This window comes from Trachypithecus francoisi, unplaced genomic scaffold (assembly GCF_009764315.1).
Source record: "Trachypithecus francoisi isolate TF-2019V2 unplaced genomic scaffold, Tfra_2.0 Lachesis_group3, whole genome shotgun sequence".
Lineage (NCBI taxonomy): Eukaryota > Metazoa > Chordata > Mammalia > Primates > Cercopithecidae > Trachypithecus > Trachypithecus francoisi.
In genome coordinates this window covers 94690302-94710764 of record NW_022681468.1, presented here as the reverse complement: position 1 = coordinate 94710764, position 20463 = coordinate 94690302, and the positions used below count along the sequence as shown (strand labels likewise).

Genomic DNA, 20463 nt, shown 5'->3' with positions numbered 1-20463 from the left:
AGTGGGGGCCTGGGAGCACGTGATCCTATGGGGATAGACAGACCCCTCTGTGTCCTGATTGTGATGGTGTGAACATAAATCTGTAAATGTGTTAAAATTATAGAACTGTGCACCAAAAGTGAAACAAAAGCCAATTTTGTTTTCAAATGATTTCAAAAATAAAGTGGAAAAAGTCATTTCTTAACAAAACAACGATGGTGAAACTGTTGGTTCCAGTGTCCAGGGGTTAGGTATATTCCTGCTTTCTACTTGGAATTGCTCTTGAATATATTATAATGTACCAGTAATACATGCATTCCTACCAGCTTCACCCCCCTCAAAGGAAAGAAATTCTCTCTTGGCACAGGACAGTGTAGTGCATGGAGAAAATAAACATTTTTAAACTTACACACATTCTTTAGCAATGCAACTTTGTTTATATCAACTCCTTTTCTCATTTTTTTTGGAGATGTTTTTGGTTTGCTTAGAAATAAACCTCTTCATTTCATAAGAGGTTGATTCCCATTCCCAGTCTCCCTTCAAAATAGGACATTTCTCTCAAAGGGGAATGTAAGCCTCTCCTCTAGGATTCCTAAGCTTTGATCTGCACAGTAAGACCAGGGAGATTTGTTGGAAGGCAGATTCTTGGGACTCCGGTTCATTTTCTGTGGTGGAGCCCAGGATTGTCTACTTTTATATTTATTTATTTTGAAACTTGTTTTTCTTTATTTTTCTTTCTTTTTTTTTTTTTTTTTTTTTGAGATAGAGTCTCACTCCATCACCCAGGCTGGAGTGCAGTGATGCAATCTCAACTCACTGCAACCTCCGCCTCCTCGGTTCAAGCAATTCTTGTGCCTCAACCTCTCAGTTGCTGGCATTACAGGCTAATTATTTTTATTTTTAGTAGAGATGGGATTCTGCCATATTGGTCAGGCTGGTCTCGAACTCCTTACCTCAAGTGATCCACCCGCCTTGGCCTCCCAAAGTGCTGGGATTACAGGTATGAGCCACCACGCCTAACTGGGACTGGGTATTTTTAAAGACACTCTTTTGATGAGTCTGTTTGGGGTGCTATAGGGAACCTCTTTGAGAAAATCTATAGAGTCAGGAATTTAAACTTGTAATTTATCTGTCTGTCTATCTCCATCTCGATAGCTCTCATTACTTGTGTTGAAACACATCTGTCTTCACCTGACTGTTTTAAGCATTGTACAGTATCCCACTGTGTGAGCGCATCTGAAGTCTTGCTGCTGCCATGGAAATCACAGTGCTGCTTCTCTGGGCTGTGCTCAGCTACACTTTATTTCACACATGTGCGGAGTCTTCATCAGCAGCCACTGCATGACATATGTGTCATTCCCAAACTTCAGTCTCATTTTGCTGAGAAGTTACTGGCCACCTTCTCCATTTTTATGTTTTCCATATATATTACTTTCTTTACAACAGATTTTTCAATTCTTTAAATTATTTTTTTTCTTTCAGGTTTAGATTTTTAGTTCATTTAAATGTTTCTTCTGTCAAAAATTCTATCTGTACAAAAAAATAGCCAGGCATGGTGGCATGCGTCTGTAGTCCCAGCTATCTGGGAGGCTGAAATGGGAGGGTCGCTTGAGCCCAGGAGTTCAAGGCCACAGTGAGCTGTGATCGTGCCATTGCAGTCCAGCCTGGGCAACTGGAGTGAGACCCTGACACACACACACACACAAAAAAAAAAAAAAAAAAAATTCTGTCTGGTTGTAATTAGTGTGGAATTTGTATAAATTCTTTTTCTCAGATGTTTCAGTTGCGTTGTTTTAATTTCCACATACATGATAAATTTTTTCAAGACTCTGCTCTCTGTCCCGAATCTCTCTCATAGTACCTGTCACATTGTGGGTCCTCTGGTTTGTATTAGTTGGTTTGACATTTCCCATTTCCTACAGATTCCTCCCATGTCTCCATAGAGTGCTACCCTGTTCTCCTTCATTAGATGCTAATTGAAGGAAAATATTGCTATAGGAAAATAGAGGCAGTGCCTTTTATCGTATTTGCAAGTCAAGCTGTGAGGTGTGAATTGAATGTACTTGTGTATTGCTAGTGTGAAATTCAAGTTTCTGTTTAGGATAATATTTTTAAAAGCTGCAAAAAAGTTGTAAAATATTTAAACATTTAAAGCCAAAATGACCCAATACGAAGTAATTGAAACAATGTTAAAAGTAGCTAACATTGTATTAAACATTTACTCCGTACCTAGCACTGTTCTAGGTACCAAAGCACTTTCTGTATATTAGCCCATTCAGTCCTCCCCACAGCCTCCTGAGGTACTTATTGTTAAACTCATCTGTAACATGGAATAATAATGAGAGACAGAGCTCTCACATAACTTGATTAAGATTATCCAAACAAAAAATGAGGAGAATAATGATAGAGACAGCTTTCTATGACTGAGTACTTTAAAGCCTCAGACACTGTGCTTTCTACTTTATCTCATCGTGTCTGTAAACTAGATAATCTATCCCCACTGGGTAGGTGAGGCAATGGAGGCTTAGTGAAGTGACGTGCGCCTGATCATACATCTAAGTAGAACACAGCAGATCAGAATTTTAACCCATGGAGTCTGTTTTGAGAAGCCAAGCTCTTAATCTTTATTTTATCTACTGAAGATACCAAGTTCATCCTGGGAGAAGCTCTTGCCATGCACTGGTCATTAGGCAAGGGTTATAGAGACAAAGTCCTGACTTTCAGCAGGCAAATGGCTGCACGCACCCTGATCTCTGGCTCTCTGGATCGTTCTTCACAATGATAAACTGTCCTCTCCTGGAAGGAACTGGGATGGGGCACAACAGCCAGGGTCCTTGATTTTAGAAAATGTGTTTTGTGGAAGCTCTTGGCCTCTTTTGACCTCAGCCAAATGTGGCAAAATACGAACAGGCCAGGTTTCAGTGGCTGCCCATCCTGTTCCTTTTCATACTGAAAGGATTTATTATGAGGCATATGGCACATAAAATAAGGGTAATTTCTACAAATTTGATTTTGATTTGATCCCTGATGAGTTCAACCTGTAATATCCCAAATCACCACTTTCCTCCACAGCATTTATGCTACTCTGTAATTACATATTTACCGTATGTGTGGAGCATCCTTATCTCTCATAACCAACTGTTAGAGAGTGACACTTTCTCTCATTCACATTCTCAGGCTAAATCTTGGAAGCTTGCTTTTTTTAAGGGCTTCATTATAGGAAATTTGTCATTTCTTCTGAATAAGAACAAAGCTCACATTTTTATAAATGTTTGTTGCTCTAATCACCTGTATGTGAATGTAAATTTGAAAGATACTGGATGGAATCCCAGTTGATAAGGCCATGGTTTTGTTCTTCAAAATGTACGCTTAATTCTGGGAAGGAAGTTGACATGGTTAAAGCAGGGATCAGCAATCCACAGTCTGCTGGATTTGCGAAGTTTTGTTACAACACAACCATATTCTTTCATTTGTGTATTGTGTCTGTCTCCTTTGATGTCACACAGCAGAGTTGAGTAGTAGCAACAGATACCATCTGGTCCACAAAGTCTGAAATATTTAATAACTGGCCCTGCACTGGGACTGTTTGTTGACCTCTGGTTTAGAGAAGTAGAAAGTCCCCACCCCTTGATCATACTGAAGAACAGCTGCTGTTAGTGTTCTCGTGAATGTCTTTAGCTCTGCTTTCTCTGGGGAGGAAATAAGAAAGTTATCTTTTCACGAAGCATTTGTTTTTGGTGCCAACCTTATAATCTCGTTCATCATTTTAATGTTTCTACAATTGCTCTGATAAAATTCTTTTGAAAAGTTCTTTAAAAATGGTTTTCCCAATATTTATACAAGTTACCAATCAAATGTTGCAGTCTTAATCACTTTTTGGAAACTAAGATTTTTGAGTCATGTTTCCCACTTTGATGTGCCTTACTTCCACCAAGAAGGTTCATGTTTTTGTTTTTTTCTTTTAATATATTCTGTTTTATAGGAGTCACTGAGGTGTATTCTTGAGAAGTGGCTTCTTGGGTCTTCATGCAGCCATGGATCTGGATAAACCATCTGTTTGGGGCTCATTAAAACAGCGGACCAGGCCATTGTTGATCAACTTGAGCAAGAAGAAGGTGAAAAAGAACCCAAGTAAGCCCCCAGATCTAAGGGCAAGGCATCACTTGGACCGCCGCCTAAGCCTCTCGGTGCCTGATCTCCTGGAGGCTGAGGCCTTGGCCCCAGAGGGCCGGCCTTACTCCGGGCCACAGTCTTCCTACACCTCGGTGCCCAGCAGTCTGTCCACTGCAGGGATCTTTCCCAAGAGCAGCAGTAGCTCCTTGAAACAGTCTGAAGAAGAATTGGATTGGAGCCAGGAAGAAGCCAGCCACCTCCATGTGGTGGAAACAGACTCAGAGGAGGTCTATGTCTCTCCTGAGCAGAGGCAGGTGTCCAGCAACGGCATCTTTGATCTTCAGAAAACTTCCCTTGGAGGGGATGCACCAGAAGAGCCAGAGGTGAGAACAGGGCTGGGCGCTCATTTTTTTCTCTCTCTTTCCCTATCTCTCTCTCTCTTTTTCTCTCTTTCTCTCTTTCCCTCTCTATCTCTCTCTCTCTTTTTCTCTCTTTCTCTCTTTCCCTCTCTATCTCTCTCTCTCTTTTTCTCTCTCTTTCCCTATCTCTCTCTCTCTTTTTCTCTCTCTTTCCCTATCTCTCTCTCTCTTTTTCTCTCTTTCTCTCTTTCCCTCTCTATCTCTCTCTCTCTTTTTCTCTCTTTCTCTCTTTCCCTCTCTATCTCTCTCTCTCTTTTTCTCTCTTTCTCTCTTTCCCTCTCTATCTCTCTCCACCTCTCTCTCCACTTCTCTCTTTCTCCCTCTCTCCCTGTCTCCCTCCCTCTCTCCCTCACCCTCTCCCTCACCCTCCCTCTCTCCCTTTCTCTCTCTCCTTCCCTCTCACCCTCCCCCTCCCTCTTCCCCTTTCCCTTCCCTTGGAAAATTTGGTTAGGTGTTATTTTCCTGGTTAGCTCAGATGGGGAGAATGTTGTTTACAGGAATTTAAATTAATGCAATATTGATTGCACCAGGTGTTCCCATTAGTTTTAGGATTGACCTCTGTGTATTTTAAAGCTTTTACAAGTAACTCTTCCAGAATACTTTAGGACATTAAAAGCCATATTGGATGACTTCTCTTTTATCTGTCTCCTGGCAAAGAAATTAGGTGCATAACTTTTCCTGGAATTTTTTTTTTAAGTATATGTTTGTCTCTCTCACTACACCGTTGCCCGGTCATACCTGTAGACAAACCATGCATATGATTACTCCTAAGAAGTGTATGAATGGACGTCCCCATTTGACTGCCTGAGGATTTGAACTTCCTTCTATTTTACACGTGTGTGTGCACTCACCTGTGAAGGACTTCATATGCATTCTTTTAAAAGAAGTTAACAAAACTTTAGTATTTCAATACGATTAACCAAATATAGTGACACAAATATTCTATTTCAAAGGTGAATATAATTTAAATTAAATCCCCAGATTACCAACTCATGATTTAAGTGACTGATGTAATTAATTATTTTTAAAAAGTCTTTCATTACTGACACTGAAGTAAGTTTCCATGTTGAAGTAAGGGGTTACTTTTTCTGTGTTCCAAGTTAGTGTTACAATTGCATAGGAAACTGGTTGTTCAACTTGGATTTTTAGTTTCACTTTTAGAAACAAAACTAATTGCTTATTCCATATATTGGGGTTTCACTGGAGAAGGGACCATGGATGTTTGGAGGCTATCATGGCCTTATGCGTTAGCAAGCATTACTGTATGAAGACACCACTACTCATAAATGACTTTAACTGGTTTTTTATTTGGCATTACATTTTAGAAAATCCATTTTGTAAACCTTTTCTGACTTTTTAGTTATTTATAAATTTGAAATACATGTTTCTACTAAACAATATGCAAATGAAGTAGATTATTAAATCAGGTCAGTATAAGGAAGGTAACATGTTGAATTATATAATAAAGTTAATCTTCATCTATTTTTTCCTGACCAGAAAATACAAGTGGGCTTCTTGGCTTTGATATGCTAACATTTTCATACTTAGAAGGAATTTTTTTGAAGCAACTACTGTTAAACGGTTTAGAACTTTTTTTGTCGTGGCCGGGCACGGTGGCTCATGCCTGTAATCCCAGCACTTTGGGAGGCCAAGGTGGGCGGATCATGAGGTCAGGAGATTGAGACCATCCTGGCTAACATGGTGAAACCCCATCTCTACTAAAAATACAAAACAATTAGCCGGTCGTGGTGGCGGGCGCCTGTAGTCCCAGCTACTCGGGAGTCTGAGGCAGGAGAATGGCATGAACCCGGGAGGCAGAGCTTGCAGTGAGCCAAGATCACACCACTGCACTCCAGCCTGGGCATCATAGTGAGATTGTCTCAAAAAAATAAAAAATAAAAAATAAGTAAAAATAATAAAAATAATTTAATAAGAACTTTTATTGTCTTTGTTGACTAAACAGAAATATTTGATTGCTACTCTAGGCCAGGCAGTGTGAAAGTTGCTATTGGAAATAGAGATGGGTAAGAAAGTGACTCTGCCCTCCAGCTATGATTTTCTGGGAGATCATATACTGCAAAGCAGAGCATAAGAGCCAACTGGATATCAGAGCTGTACCTGCAAAACATTTCAGCCTGGTCTCCTGGCAGCTCATTGGAAGGAGGGGATCAGTGTGTGGAAAATGAGGGCATGTTATCTGTGGAGAAGTGTCCAAGTTGGCACAGAGGATAGTGTGCTTGCCAGGTGATGAAAGCTGGTGATCACAGGCCTGAAGTGTGGATGGGTGCTGTTGGGGTGATGAGTGTTTTGCTCTACCTGGATTGGAGGCTCTGGGAGCTTTGTGGTGTGATGTGTGTCTAGAAGGGCGGGCTGGTCCATGATAGTAGATGAGGGGTTGTTGGGTTGGCTGTTTTATCTTCTGCAGGCTAAATCCAGAAAGCTTAGAATAGGCAGATTCCTTCAAGAACAGGTTATTCTGGTCATTGGATTTTCCCTTTTAATGCAACCATTTTTTTAACCTTTGTTCTCAAAAATGAATCTTTTGCTCCTCTTCTTCTGACCTAGAAAGTACAAAACAAAGACCAAGACTGATTCTACCATTCAGGGTTGAGGTTCTCACTACTTGAGTGCCATAGATTTGCTGGGTGTGACATGCTTGCAGAGGACAGAGGGACAGGAGTGCTGCTGATCAGACCCCTAGGATCCTTTGTAGTCTAGGTCTGCCCACGCACCACCCTCCTCAGTGGCTCCTCCCCTCAGTCCTGCCTGTTTGAGCTGGGCCTGTCCCACTACCCAGTCTGAGTTCCAAAACTGAAGAACTTGGAGTCTGATGTTTAAGGGCCTGTCCCACTGCCAGTTTATCATATGGTACAGAAGAGGGGCTCCCTTACTTATCTTCTCCACTAGGCTGTGTTAATCTGGAGGATTGGCGTGGCTGGGGAGACACATTTGTCTTTGTCTTCTAAGAGTCTAGCTTCATGCCTTACACATAGCACATAGCATGTGCTCAGCTGTTATTTGTTTAATACAAAAACAATGATAGCAATGTGTGCATTCAGGTTACTTGGGTATTTGTTCGTGTTTTTCCTGTGAATTTTCTTTAGTTTATGATTTAATTAAAATCAACATTTGTGGTTTTTGAAAAACTCAACTTCATTTTATATGATAATTGAAATTAGAGGTTCAGGCAGGTGTAAACTTTTTAGTTGAAATTTGATGTTGATTTTAACTCTGAATTTATCATTTCTGCTTTTTTTTCTTTTTCTTTTTAACAAAGAGGGAATTCCTGCAGAATTCATGTCATCTGAGAGTTTGGGAATTGGTTCTTCTGTATTATAGATCTGGCTTATCTGTTTCTTCCTAGTTAATAGCCACTGACTTTCTATACCTTTTGTGGAATGGGGAAGAAATGAAGGAGGAAGGAAGGAGTTGGCATGTGGCAAGCCTGGTGTGGAGCAAGGATAATCAGATTTTTGTCCAGTGTTCTCAGCTTAACTTACTTTGTTTTTAGCTTTCCAGAGGGGTCAAGCAAGGAGTGAGCATCTGTGGCCTGAGGAGACTAGGGCTTTGCCTGCTCTGTTGTGTACCAACGCTGCTCTGGTACCAGGTTAAGCCTGTGGCAGAGGGACAGGACTTCAAATATCAGCAATGTCTGAATTCTACAGTCACCTCCAGGCCCACCAGCATCAGCAAAGAAAGTGAAGTGTTAGTCTACTGTTACGGGGAAATGGAATGAGGGGCAAAAGAGGAAAGTAAGGATGAGGGGCAAGGAAGAAGGAATGTGAGAAACAGGACAGGCAGAGCCTAAAATATTGCAAGTGCCAAATCCAGCTGTAAATCAAAAGGTGAGAATGTACACTTAGAAGAAAGGATACGTCGGTGGAAGAGGATTTAGCCAGACTCTCTCCTGAGCTCCGGATCCACACGCTACTGGATGTCTCATAGGAACCTGCTTTCGACTTGTCTTAATAGAATTCACTGTCTGCCTGAAGAACCACCTCAAACGGAGACCATGATTTCTTGGCAATATCACCATTATTCACCTAGTTGTTCAAGCCAAACACCTGTGAATAATGGTAGACTCTTACTTTCCCTGCTTTTCATGTTCTATGGGGTCATCATTTGTCATCTCACGTGTTTCCTCCTCTCTTACCTACCGTATTAGTCCACTTTCATGCTGCTGATAAAGACATAATGAGACTGGGCAAATTACAAAAGAAAGAGGTTTAATATGGATGATTTACAGTTCCACATGGCTGGGAAGGCCTCACAATCATGGCAGAAGGCAAGGAGGAGCAAATCATGTCTTACATGGATGGCAGCAGGCAAAGGGAGAGAGCTTGTGCTAGGAAACTCCCTTGCACATACATGTATGTGTATATATATGTATTCCATATATATATGAGTTTATTAAATATTATCTCACATGATCACAAGGTCCCACAATAGGCCATCTACAGGCTGAGGAGCAAGCAGTCCAGGTTCCAGAACTGAAGAATTTAGAGTTGGACATTCGAGGGCAGGAAGCATCCAGCATAGGAGAAAGGTGTAGGCTGGTAGGCTAGGCCAGTCTCTGTTTTCACATTTTTCTGCTTGCTTATATTCTAGCCACACTGGCAGGTGATTAGAATGTGCCCACCCAGATTAAGGGTGGGTCTGCCTTTCCCAGCCCACTGAGTCAAATGTTAATCTCCTTTAGCAACACCTTCACAGACACACCCAGGATCAATACTTTATATCCTTCAATCTAATCAAGTTGACACTCAGTATTAACTGTCACACTCCCCCTCATAAAACCATCAGATCTCATGAGACCCATTCTATGTCATGAGAACAGCATGGGAAAGAGCTGCCCCATGATTCAGTCATCTCCCATGGGTCCCTCCCACAACATGTAGGAATTATCAGAGCTACAAGATAAGATTTGGTTGGGGATAAGATGAGATTTGGGTGGGGACATGGAGCCAAGCATATCATCTATCTCATATTCATTCTGTTCTACTGAAATCCTTCCCATTCTTCAAGGCCTAGTGGAAACCTTCTCTGTGGTGCTTTTTCCAACTCTGTGATGAGTGTAATAATCAGCCTGCCTTCATTTTCATAGCATGTCATTTTTACTCTGAGCACTAACCTCAGTCTGTTTTGTGGAGAAATCTGTAGAAAGAAGGGATTACAACAGGAAGAGGAGGTAGAGAGGGGAAGGCAAATTGGTCCTGGGCAAGGGCATCACTGAATAAGTCCTTGAGAAAATCTGCATGCATGTACTCACTGTCCAGTGGTCATCTAACTCAGAGGACTGACTCATGATAACCAAATGGTCGTGAGTCTGAGCTATAAATGACAATCACAACTAATTTGTCATGAGAATTAAATATTTTAAAGACTCTAGGCCAGATGTGGTGGCTCATACCTGTAATCCCAGCACTATGGGAGGCCAATGCGGGCAGATCACTTGAGGTCAGAAGTTCAAGACCAGCCTTGCCAACATAGTGAAATCCTGTCTCTACTAAAATTTAAAAATTAGCTGGGCGTGGTGGCACATGCCTATGGTCCCAGCTACTCAGGAGGCTGAGGCACGAAAATCACTTGAACCTGGGAGGCAGAGGTTGCAGTGGCCTGTGATTGTGCCCATGCACTCCAGCATGAGTGACAGGGCAAGATGCCATCTCAAATAGTGATAAAAAAGTAAATACTCTAATGTTCTTTTGATGTAAACAGCTCATTCTTCATTGTTGTCAAATCACACAGAAAGTCCAATCATAATCAATGCCTACTTCATTAACCAGTTAGGAGAAATTATTATCTCAGGGCCTGGAAAAACTTGAAATGCATTTCCTCCCCACAGTCAGCCTTTAGGAGAAGTCACATAAGAATTGGGAATATTGGTGCAGGGATCGGCACACTGCAGGGAGAATGCATGGGCTCCATGCTGAATGGCATTTCATACACCAGCCATCTCACAATAAGTACTGAGCCACAAATTAGAACTTGACATACTCACACTTTGTCTGCTAGGGCCACCTTTATCCATCTCTGTCTGTAAGCCCACTTAGTCCAGGAAGCCTGGATTTTAAAGTCCTGTGGCATAGGCTCTCTCTCCTTCCTTCTGAACAAGTCCAAACTTTTATTGAGGCTTCCTGGCATGACCTCTCCCTTTTTCTGATTGACACATTATTTCATTAATTGTATGTTATCACTTCAGTAAGGCTGATATCTCATCATGGTGGCCTGGCACCCATATTGTCTCCTTTAGGTGACTTTGTATGTCTAGATGCTGACAGATAAAGAGTCATTGCTTGGATTTAGTTGTGTCCCCCAGACCAAGTTCTTATGCTGAATCCCTAACCTTTACATGACTATTGAAGATACCGCCTGTAGGAGGCGATTAAGGATAAGTAAGGTCAGAAGCGTGGAGCCCTGATCCAATGGAACTGGTGTCCTTATACAAGAGAAAGAGACACCAGAGGTCTCTCATTCTCCACCATGTGAGGACACAGTGAGAAAGGAGTCATTTGCAAGGCAGGAAGTGGGTTCCTATTGTTTAAGCCACCTAGTCAGTGGTGTTCTGTTATAGTCGCCTGAGCTGAGTAACTCTGGTCTTTTAACACTTTTAGCTTCAGAGGACGATCTCATTGCTCTTCACCAAGACTTGTGGCTAAAGAGGAGGTGAGAGCACCATAGACTACTGCCACATACCGATATCACCACACACACACACACACACACACGTGGATATATATGTATGGGAGTGTGTATATATATATATATACCTTTATATAGGTGTGTGTGTATACACACCCAGTTGTTTAGCAGTCAGTCTCTCTTGTTAGAGTATAAGCTCTTGAAGAGTAGAAATGTCATTTTTCTTCTTCTCCCAGCCTTTCTGCAAACCTTGCTTATATGGTATGCATGTATATTGATTCATATTATCACTGTAGTTGGCTTTCCAGCCACTGCCAAAGGCTCGGAAAGCCACGAGAAATTTAGTTGCATTGGGGAAGGGTGATACATGGAGTCCCTAGGTGGGTAGGACCCTAAAGAAAGGAGTTTCCAAGTGTCAGACTTAATGTGAAGAAGCTAAAGTTAAGGGAACTCGGAGGAAGAGGAACTTATTTTTTATTTTTTTTCTTCTCATCTGGTTTTTTCCTCATTTTCTCCTCTAGTCAGCATTCTCCTAGTCCTTATTTTACAAGACGCTTTTAACATGCATTGTAAAATCAGCTAAGTATTTAGAAAATGCATATGGTCTATTCTGGTTCTTGCTGTAGGTGTTGATGGTGAAACTGGGATTAGACACAGACGCTGGAAAAAATGACCAGCAATACCAACCAGTCTCTACTCAGTGCTAGATAACCAGTTGAGATAAGTGGGGGAGGTTATTCTGAGCAGGGTGGTCAGGAAAGGCTTGAAGAGAACTCCTTCTGAGAATGGGTAAGACTCAGATAGGCAGACAATAATACAGATTAGTTAAGTTTGTCTGTGGGGCTCGAAAAATATGAAGGTCTTAGCCTAGTACCTGGCAGTCACAAGCACCTAACAAGTGCTCACTGCCATGATTGTGGTTGTATTCATTAGTGTTTATAATTATTTTTAACATTGCTTATTTTTCAGAATGACATAGAAGTTTGGGGAATTTTAGTGACTTGCTTAATGTCATCCAGCTAGTCAGTGTCAGAGACAGGATCTAACTCCAGGACTGTCCGAATCCTGGGACTGTGCACAGAACTATGTGTATCACATGAGTTTGGAAGTACAATTCTGCAATGGGAGAACTCAGAACTGGAGATCAAAAAAAGTTGATCACAAAAGGAAGACATTTATTTTTCTGTCCACTGTGTCTTTTTAAACACAAGGATAATTATCAAGATTGAATGGGCTCATTGTCATAGTCAATAACTAATAATTACGAAAGAAAGGATCATTCCCCCTTCCTATAATCCATGTAATTCCACAATGGGGTATGTCCTTCCCTGACATTTCATTTGGCAGTTGGAGTCGTGAATAACTAGCTTTGGCGCGCGCTTATGTGGGTGAGTTGAGTGATTTAGAGAAGTTCCCCAGTGAAATATTTCCAGAAATTGCTTGGCAACTGCATAGTTTCAGGTTAGTGATCACAGAGAAGCAGAGTAAAAAACCACAGAGGAGAGGAAAGGACCTCCAGGTTGCAAAATTAAACAAGTACGTCAGTTTCTCTACACTTCAATGACGTAATTTTTACTATTTTTCTGTGATCTCGAAAGTCGTACCTCAACATGTGATGGTGTGTCAGAGAGGCAGGTGTGTCAGCCACATCCCAGGGTCCACCATGGGCTCAGTCTCCCTGTTCTTCTTTCTTCCCTTCTTTCCTTTGCACCTGTTAAATGCCTGCTTGTGTTGATGCAGATCTAGACACTAGGGAGACAATAGTCAACAAAATAGAAAAAAGTTGCCTCCCTCATGGAGTTTCCACTAGGAAAGGTGGCATGCTATAGATATAATCAGAACATAAAGTGTCATGGAGAGAAAGCAAGCAGAGTAGGTGCTGGGGGTGGGAGGTGTTATCATTTTGTACAGAGTGGTCAGGAAGGACCTCTTCCGAGAAGATAACCTTCACTCAGAGATATGGAGGAGGTGAGGAAGTGGATTGCGTGCATAGCTAAAGAAAAGCCTTTCAGAAAAAGAGAAACAGCAAGCATAAAGGCCCCAGGATAGCAGGAGTGTCCCTGATGTTTCAGGAAGAGCAAAGAAGCAGTAAGGCTGGAGAAGAGGCAGTGAGGGGGCAATGGGAGGAGATGGCAGAGAAGTGAACAGAAACCACATCATGTAGGGCATCATGTATCCTGCCAGGCAGCTCTAGCTGACCATCGCAACTGCCTAGTGCACTGAATGAGTGGGACTCACAGGAACCCCATGGGCTCAATGCTGCATTGCTCATAGGGCAGAAGGAATTGGCAGCACACGGGCAGTGCTTGCTGTGCCTGCTATAGACACTGGGTATGGCAGTAAGTCCAAGCTTTGCCTTGGACAAAAGGTATGGAGAAATGGCGCACAGGCTGCTGGGCTGTGTGCAGAGGGAAAATGGCACCATCCCGAGGCTTTGTCAGCCAGTCTCTGACTTTGTCCTAGCCACTTTTGGTGGGGAATGTTGGAGGGAGCTAAGAAAGGGAGTCAGATTACTGACCACCTTCATCAAATTCTTTTGATCCATTCTTCCCAAACACATAGGCTGTTTTATGACTTTTACTAATATAATTAATAATAATAAAAAATAATAGAATAGCAACACCAATCTAATACTACTTACTGAGGGTTTATGTGTAATGAACTCTGCTAATTTCTATATAAATATTATTAGACCACATCTATTTGGTTTCCTCTACATACAAAGAGCCCTCGCACAGTGTCTGTCTGAGAAAAGTCTTTCAGTAAATACCCATTGAGTCATTTAATTATTCTAACAACCTGTAAGAATCTGTTTTGACCCATTGAGAGATGTTCCCATGTCTTGAATTTTAGGTATATTTTTCAAGGACAGAAAGCTAGAAAGTAGCAGAGGTTTTTATGGTTTTAGATCTAACATTTAAGTCTCTAATCCATCTTGAATTAATTTTTGTATAGGATGTAAGGAAGGGATCCAGTTTCAGCTTTCTACATATGGCTAGCCAGTTTTCCCAGCACCATTTATTAAATAGGGAATCCTTTCCCCATTTCTTGTTTTTGTCAGGTTTGTCAAAGATCAGATGGTTGTAGATGTGTGGTATTACATCTGAGGGCTCTGTTTTGTTCCGTTGGTCTATATCTCTGTTTTGGTACCAGTACCATGCTGTTTTGGTTACTGTAGCCTTGTAGTATAGTTTGAAGTCAGGTAGCATGATGCCTCCAGCTTTGTTCTTTTGGCTTAGGCCTGTCTTGGCAATGCGGGCTCTTTTTTGGTTCCATATTAACTTTAAAGTAGTTTTTTCCAATTCTGTGAAGAAAGTCATTGGGAGCTTAATGGGAATGGCACTGAATCTATAAATAACCTTGGGCAGTATGGCCATTTTCACGATATTGATTCTTCCTATCCATGAGCATGGAATGTTCTTCCATTTGTTTGTGCCTTCTTTTATTTCACTGAGGAATGGTTTGTAGTTCTCCTTGAAGAGGTCCTTTACATCCCTTGTAAGTTGGATTCCTAGGTATTTTATTCTCTTTGAAGCAATTGTGAATGGGAGTTCACTCATAATTTGGCTGTTTGTCTGTTATTGGTGTGTAAGAATGCTTGTGATTTTTGCACATTGATTGTGTATCCTGAGACTTTGCTGAAGTTGCTTATCAGCTTAGGGAGATTTTGGGCTGAGACAATGGGGTTTTCTAAACATGCAATCATGTCATCTGCAAACAGGGACAATTTAACTTCCTCTTTTCCTAATTGAATATCCTTTATTTCTTTCTCATGCCTGATTGCCCTGGCCAGAACTTCCAACACTATGTTGAATAGGAGTGGTGAGATAGGGCATCCCTGTCTTGTGCCAGTTTTTGAAGGGAATGCTTCCAGTTTTTGCCCATTCAGTCTGATATTGGCTGTGGGTTTGTCATAAATAGCTCTTATTATTTTGAGATATGTTTCATCAATACCAAATTTATTGAGAGTTTTTATCTTGAAGGGCTGTTGAATTTTGTCAAAGATCTTTTCTGCATCTATTGAGATAGTCATGTGGTTTTTGTCTTTGGTTCTGTTTATATGCTGGATTACATTTATTGATTTGCATATGTTGAACCAGCCTTGCAGAAAACCTAGGCAATACCATTCAGGACATAGGCATGGGCAAGGACTTCATGTCTAAAACACCAAAAGCAATGACAACAAAAGCCAGAATTGACAAATGGGATCTCATTAAACTAAAGAGCTTCTGCACAGCAAAAGAAACTACCATCAGAGTGAACAGGCAACCTATAGAATGGGAGAAAATTTTTGCAATCTACTCATCTGACAAAGGGTTAATATCCAGAACCTACAAATAACTCAAACAAATTTACAAGAAAAAACCCATCAAAAAGTGGGCAAAGGATATGAACAGACACTTCTCAAAATAAGACATTTATGCAGCCAACAGACATATGAAAAAATGCTCATCATCACTACCCATCAGAGAAATGGAAATCAAAACCACAATGAGATACCAACTCACAGCAGTTAGAATGGCGATCATTAAAAAGTCAGGAAACAACAGGTGCTGGAGAGGATGTGGAGAAATAGGAACACTTTTACACTGTTGGTAGTACTGTAAACTAGTTCAACCATTGTGGAAGACAGTGTGGCGGTTCCTCAAGGATCTAGAACTAGAAATACCATTTGACCCATCCATCACATTACTGGGGATAGACCCAAAGGATTATAAATCATGCTGCTATAAAGACACATGCACACGTATGTTTATTGCGTCACTATTCACAATAGCAAAGACTTGAAACAAACCCAAATGTCCATCAATGATAGACTGGATTAAGAAAATGTGGCACATATACACCATGGAATACTATGCAGCCATAAAAGGGATGAGTTCATGTCCTTTGCAGGGACATGGATGCAGCTGGAAACCATCATTCTCAGCAAACTATCACAAGAACAGAAAACGAAACCCTGTATGTTCTCACTTATAGGTGGGAATTGAACAATGAGAACACCTGGACACAGGAAGGGGAACATGACACAGCGGGGCCTCTTGTGGAGTGGGGGGAGTGGGGAGGAATAGCATTAGGAGATATGCCTAATGTAAATGATGAGTTAATGGGTGCAGCACACCAACATGGCACATGTATACATATGTAACAAACCTGCAGGTTGTGCACATGTACCCTAGAACTTAAAGTATAATAATAATAAAAAAAAGCAGAGTTGGAACTGATCTTTTGGATTCCAGAGCCTTGTTCACTACCATGTACAGCTACCTCCTGGTCAGGTGAGGTATGCTGTTTTTGTATTCTCTTGGCACAGGTGTGGTACAGTGAAAAGAGCAGCTTACCCAGGTAACTCAGAGGAAGCCCAACCCAGAGTGCTCGCCAAGGCCTAACTCTCCAGCTTTCCTGTGATGGCCATTTAGCCACCTGGCTCTGCTTTCCTCTTTGCCAACTGGGGAGACTAATGACAGCCTGTGGACTTGTTTTAAGAAGTTACAATGAGTATAAATTTTACATTAGAAAGTGCTCAGCAATGTACAAGCAACCATTTTTTAAAGTATCTCCTGTTAATAAACATGCAAAAAACTTATAGCAGGTCAGTGGACAAATATTGCTGAATATGCAAAGTTTTAGAGCATTTCAACAGGGGTTGGTAAACTTTTGTTTTTATAAAGGGCCAGAGCTTTGTGGGCCACAGGTCTCTGTCACAATTACTCAAGGTGAGGTCACATGACATTAGCCATAGACAACACAGGAACAAGTAGACAGCGGTGTATTTCAGTCAAACTTTATTTGTAAAAGCAAGCGGCGGGCTGGTTTGTCTCATGCGATGTAATTTACTGACTATTTTATACCATCATATACTTGAGCAAGGTATATGGACACACACACACGATTCATATTTTGCTATTAGATTAGACAGTTAATATTGCAGGGTAATCACTTTTAGAGACCAGTCTTGGAGATGAGAGAGAATTAAATTTATACACCTTGATTGCATGATCCATAACCTCTTGAAAAGTGGTATAAAAAATAAGAACAGACTTGGCCTTTTGGTAGGCTCAGTTGTCTTCTGAAAACACCTTCCAGTTTTGACCTCTCATTGCCATGTAACTCACTTTTCATTCTATCACTGTGTCCAGTTGCTGCATCATGGTTAGTGGAGCCGTCTGATTCCTTTTGCTTATTTTGTAACTTCCTTTTTCCTCTAGGTGTTTGTGTTTGTGACTCCTGTATTCTTAAATATATGTATTCTAAATAGACAAGATATGGGTTACAGATTAAATATGCAGTATGTATACATTTATATACTTTAATGGGGCAGTTTATAAAGAGAATTCTATTGATTTGTTCAGCCAACCTTTTACTCTTATTTAGCTTTTCTGGATGTGGGTTTATGTTTTCTTCCTCTGAAATTTAAACAAACAGTGACTGCTTACATAATTTTTAATTTGGCTTCCCGTGTGTGCCTCGCAGTAAGATCCTTCAGACAGCCACATGGGAGGTGGTATTTGTACAGGATCACATTTAGTGTATATTGAAAGGAAAATGTTTATTCACAACAGCGTCTTGCCCTCAATCTCAAAGTCCTTGGTGACTAGAGATTTTCTTTTAAAATAATTGATCTGCCATTCCAGTATCTTCCCATATCCTGCTGAATTTTAAATATTTGCATTCTTATGGATGGAAAATCCACATCTAAAGGGAATGCAAAGTATGTATTACCTTCCCACAAATTTCAGTTTAGCCAGGCAGAAGGGAAATATCAATGCAAACTTGCTTTTATTTAAAAAACACTAATGAAAAACACTTATGTGAAAGGCAATAGTGAGAGCGATGCAAGGGAAGACTAATCTCATAATAGTGCTCATTCCAAGATGTTCAGGCTGTGTTTCTGAATGCTAGTATGTAATTAGACAATTTTGTCATTTTGAGACGTATTAGCTTGGATAATATTTAAAATTATTTCTCTTCCTGAGTATGTACTTGTACAAAATTTGTTTGAAATGTTAAAATGATGCTTATTAGGTAAACAATCAATAGATAGTGCATCTCTAGAATGGAATACTACTCAGCAATAAAAAAGAATGACGCAGATGACAACCTTTATGGATTTCAAACGCATCAAGTTGGGTAAAAGATTCCAGTCTCAAACATTTAAATACTATATGATTCTGATGATATGATATTCTAGAAAAGATAAAACTATATGATGAAAATATACAAGTACTTGCCATGGGTCTAGAGTTGGAAGATTTGACTACAGATGGGAGTCAAAGTGGGATAGCACAGAGGCATTTTTTGGGTGGTAGAACTGTTCTATATTCTGATTGTATTGGGGGTTATACAAATATATACAGGTGTTTAAAACTATGGCAATGCACACATGGAAAATGTCAATTTTACAGTGTGTTAATTTTTTTAAGTAAAATATTTTTTGAGAAAGGCCAAGCACAGTAGCTCATATCTGTAATCCTAGTGCTTTGTGGGAGGCCAAGGTGGGAAGATTGCTTAAGGCCAGGAGATGGAGACCAGCTTGGGCTGGTGTGTGACAATTATGGTGGCTGTGGGAAGGCATCTCTACAAAAATAAATTTTGTAATAAAATTTATAAAATAAATTATTTTATAAAATATTTTATAACATAATATATACTATAAAATATATCTATTTTACAATTTTTATATTCTAAAATATTTATAAAGTAAAACAAAACTTAGCCAAGTGTGATGGCGTGCACTTGTAATCTCAGCTACTCAGGAGACTGAGGCAGGAGGATGGCTTAAAGTCCCAGGAGGTCGAGGCTGCAGTGAGCTATGAACATGTCATTGTACTCCAGCCTGGGTGACAGAGGGATACCTTGTCTCAAAAAAAAAAAAAAAAAGCTCAAAACAAAGAAAGGCAACCCACAGTACTTGGTTACATTTATAGGGAACTTTTTTTTTTTTTTTTTTCTTGAGATGGAGTTTCACTCTCTAGCCCAGCATGGAGTACAGTGGTATGATCTTGGCTTACTGCAACCTCCACCTCCTGGGTTCAGGTGACTCTCCTGCCTCAGCCTCTAGAGAAACTGGGATTACAGGTGCACACCACCACACCTGGCTAATTTTTATATTTTTATTAGAGATGGTGGTGGGGCGTTTGCCATGTTGGCCAGGCTGGTCTCGAACTCCTGACCTCAGGTGATCCAACCACCTTGGCCTCCCAAAGTGCTAGGATTACAAGCATGAGCCTCTACATCCAACCTAGGGAACATTTTTAAAAAATCTGATAATAGTGGTATTCTGGGGTATTCCTGATGAAATAAATATTAATTTTGCTCTTCTTAATGAAAAAGTAAGTTACTGATGTAGTTTCTAGGTTTACGAAACAGGTGAAAATAATGCAACTTCTACTCAATGAGTGATACCATAGGCACTATGCAAGAGTGTGGGCGAATATCCAAAGTTATGTGTCCCCCAGCGGCTGTAACTCCATCCTCCCGTGCATATGGAACATTTTGCTGTGCTTTATGGTAATCACTTTCCTATCTTGGTGTTTATATATGGTGTGTGACAGTTATGGTGGCTGTGGGAACCATAACTTTAAGTTCTGTGACTTTTCTGTGAGTAAAACCAGCCATAATGTTGAATTAATGTCATTCCTCACATTGAATTTCCTTGTTGTTATAAGTGGAAGACTTATCACATATTTGAATAAAAGCTCCATTTTCATTTTTGATAGCATGTTAATGATGGTGGTTAGGTGGATTAATTTTGTCATTTAATTAACATCGTCATTCAGTACAGTGAGGCCAACTTGGGAGAATATATATGGTCCAGTCTGAGGGGTGATATGGTTTAATCATACCTCTGTTCTCTTCTCCACTTGAAAGTAGAAGATACAAGACCATCATTATCCTTGGCTAATGACATAACACTTTAATCAAAAGTGTTATTATCCACTTCAGTAGATCCCAATAGTTTTGTGGAATTATCTTCAAAATGGGATTGGTTAAGTGGAGCATTGATTCAATTAATAGAACTGGAGACTATAGCATGTGATTTTCAGGCTTCAGAGCATCAGCACCAGTTACTCTTGGCTCTGCATGTGAAGGCATGGTTATTGGTACCAGAAATGAGGCAAAATGATTGCATTTGATTGCATTTCTGGGAAATGATAGTGTATGATATAAAACATATAGAAATCTATTGATATTGGGAAAGTCAGTAAGTTGAATAAGATTCTGATTATTGCCATCAAGTGAACTTCAGAGAGTACTGCCCAACTCACCTGGGGGTCCTTTTATACATAACACGTGCAGGAGATACCAA

General features: G+C 40.4%; 1 protein-coding gene across 3 annotated transcripts in view; it reads left to right on the top strand.

The window, feature by feature from the left end:
• Positions 1-20463, top strand: part of MCTP2 (multiple C2 and transmembrane domain containing 2) — a 257644-nt gene that overhangs the window by 63296 nt on the left and 173885 nt on the right. For 2 of the 3 annotated variants that reach the window (XM_033188893.1, XM_033188894.1), the window contains exon 2: positions 3962-4475. The exons of the other annotated variant lie outside the window; for it this stretch is intronic. In XM_033188893.1, the coding sequence (XP_033044784.1) occupies positions 4014-4475 (462 nt within the window). In that variant the 5' untranslated portion in view covers positions 3962-4013. The remainder of the gene's footprint in view (positions 1-3961; positions 4476-20463) is intronic. 3 annotated transcript variants of the gene reach the window in all.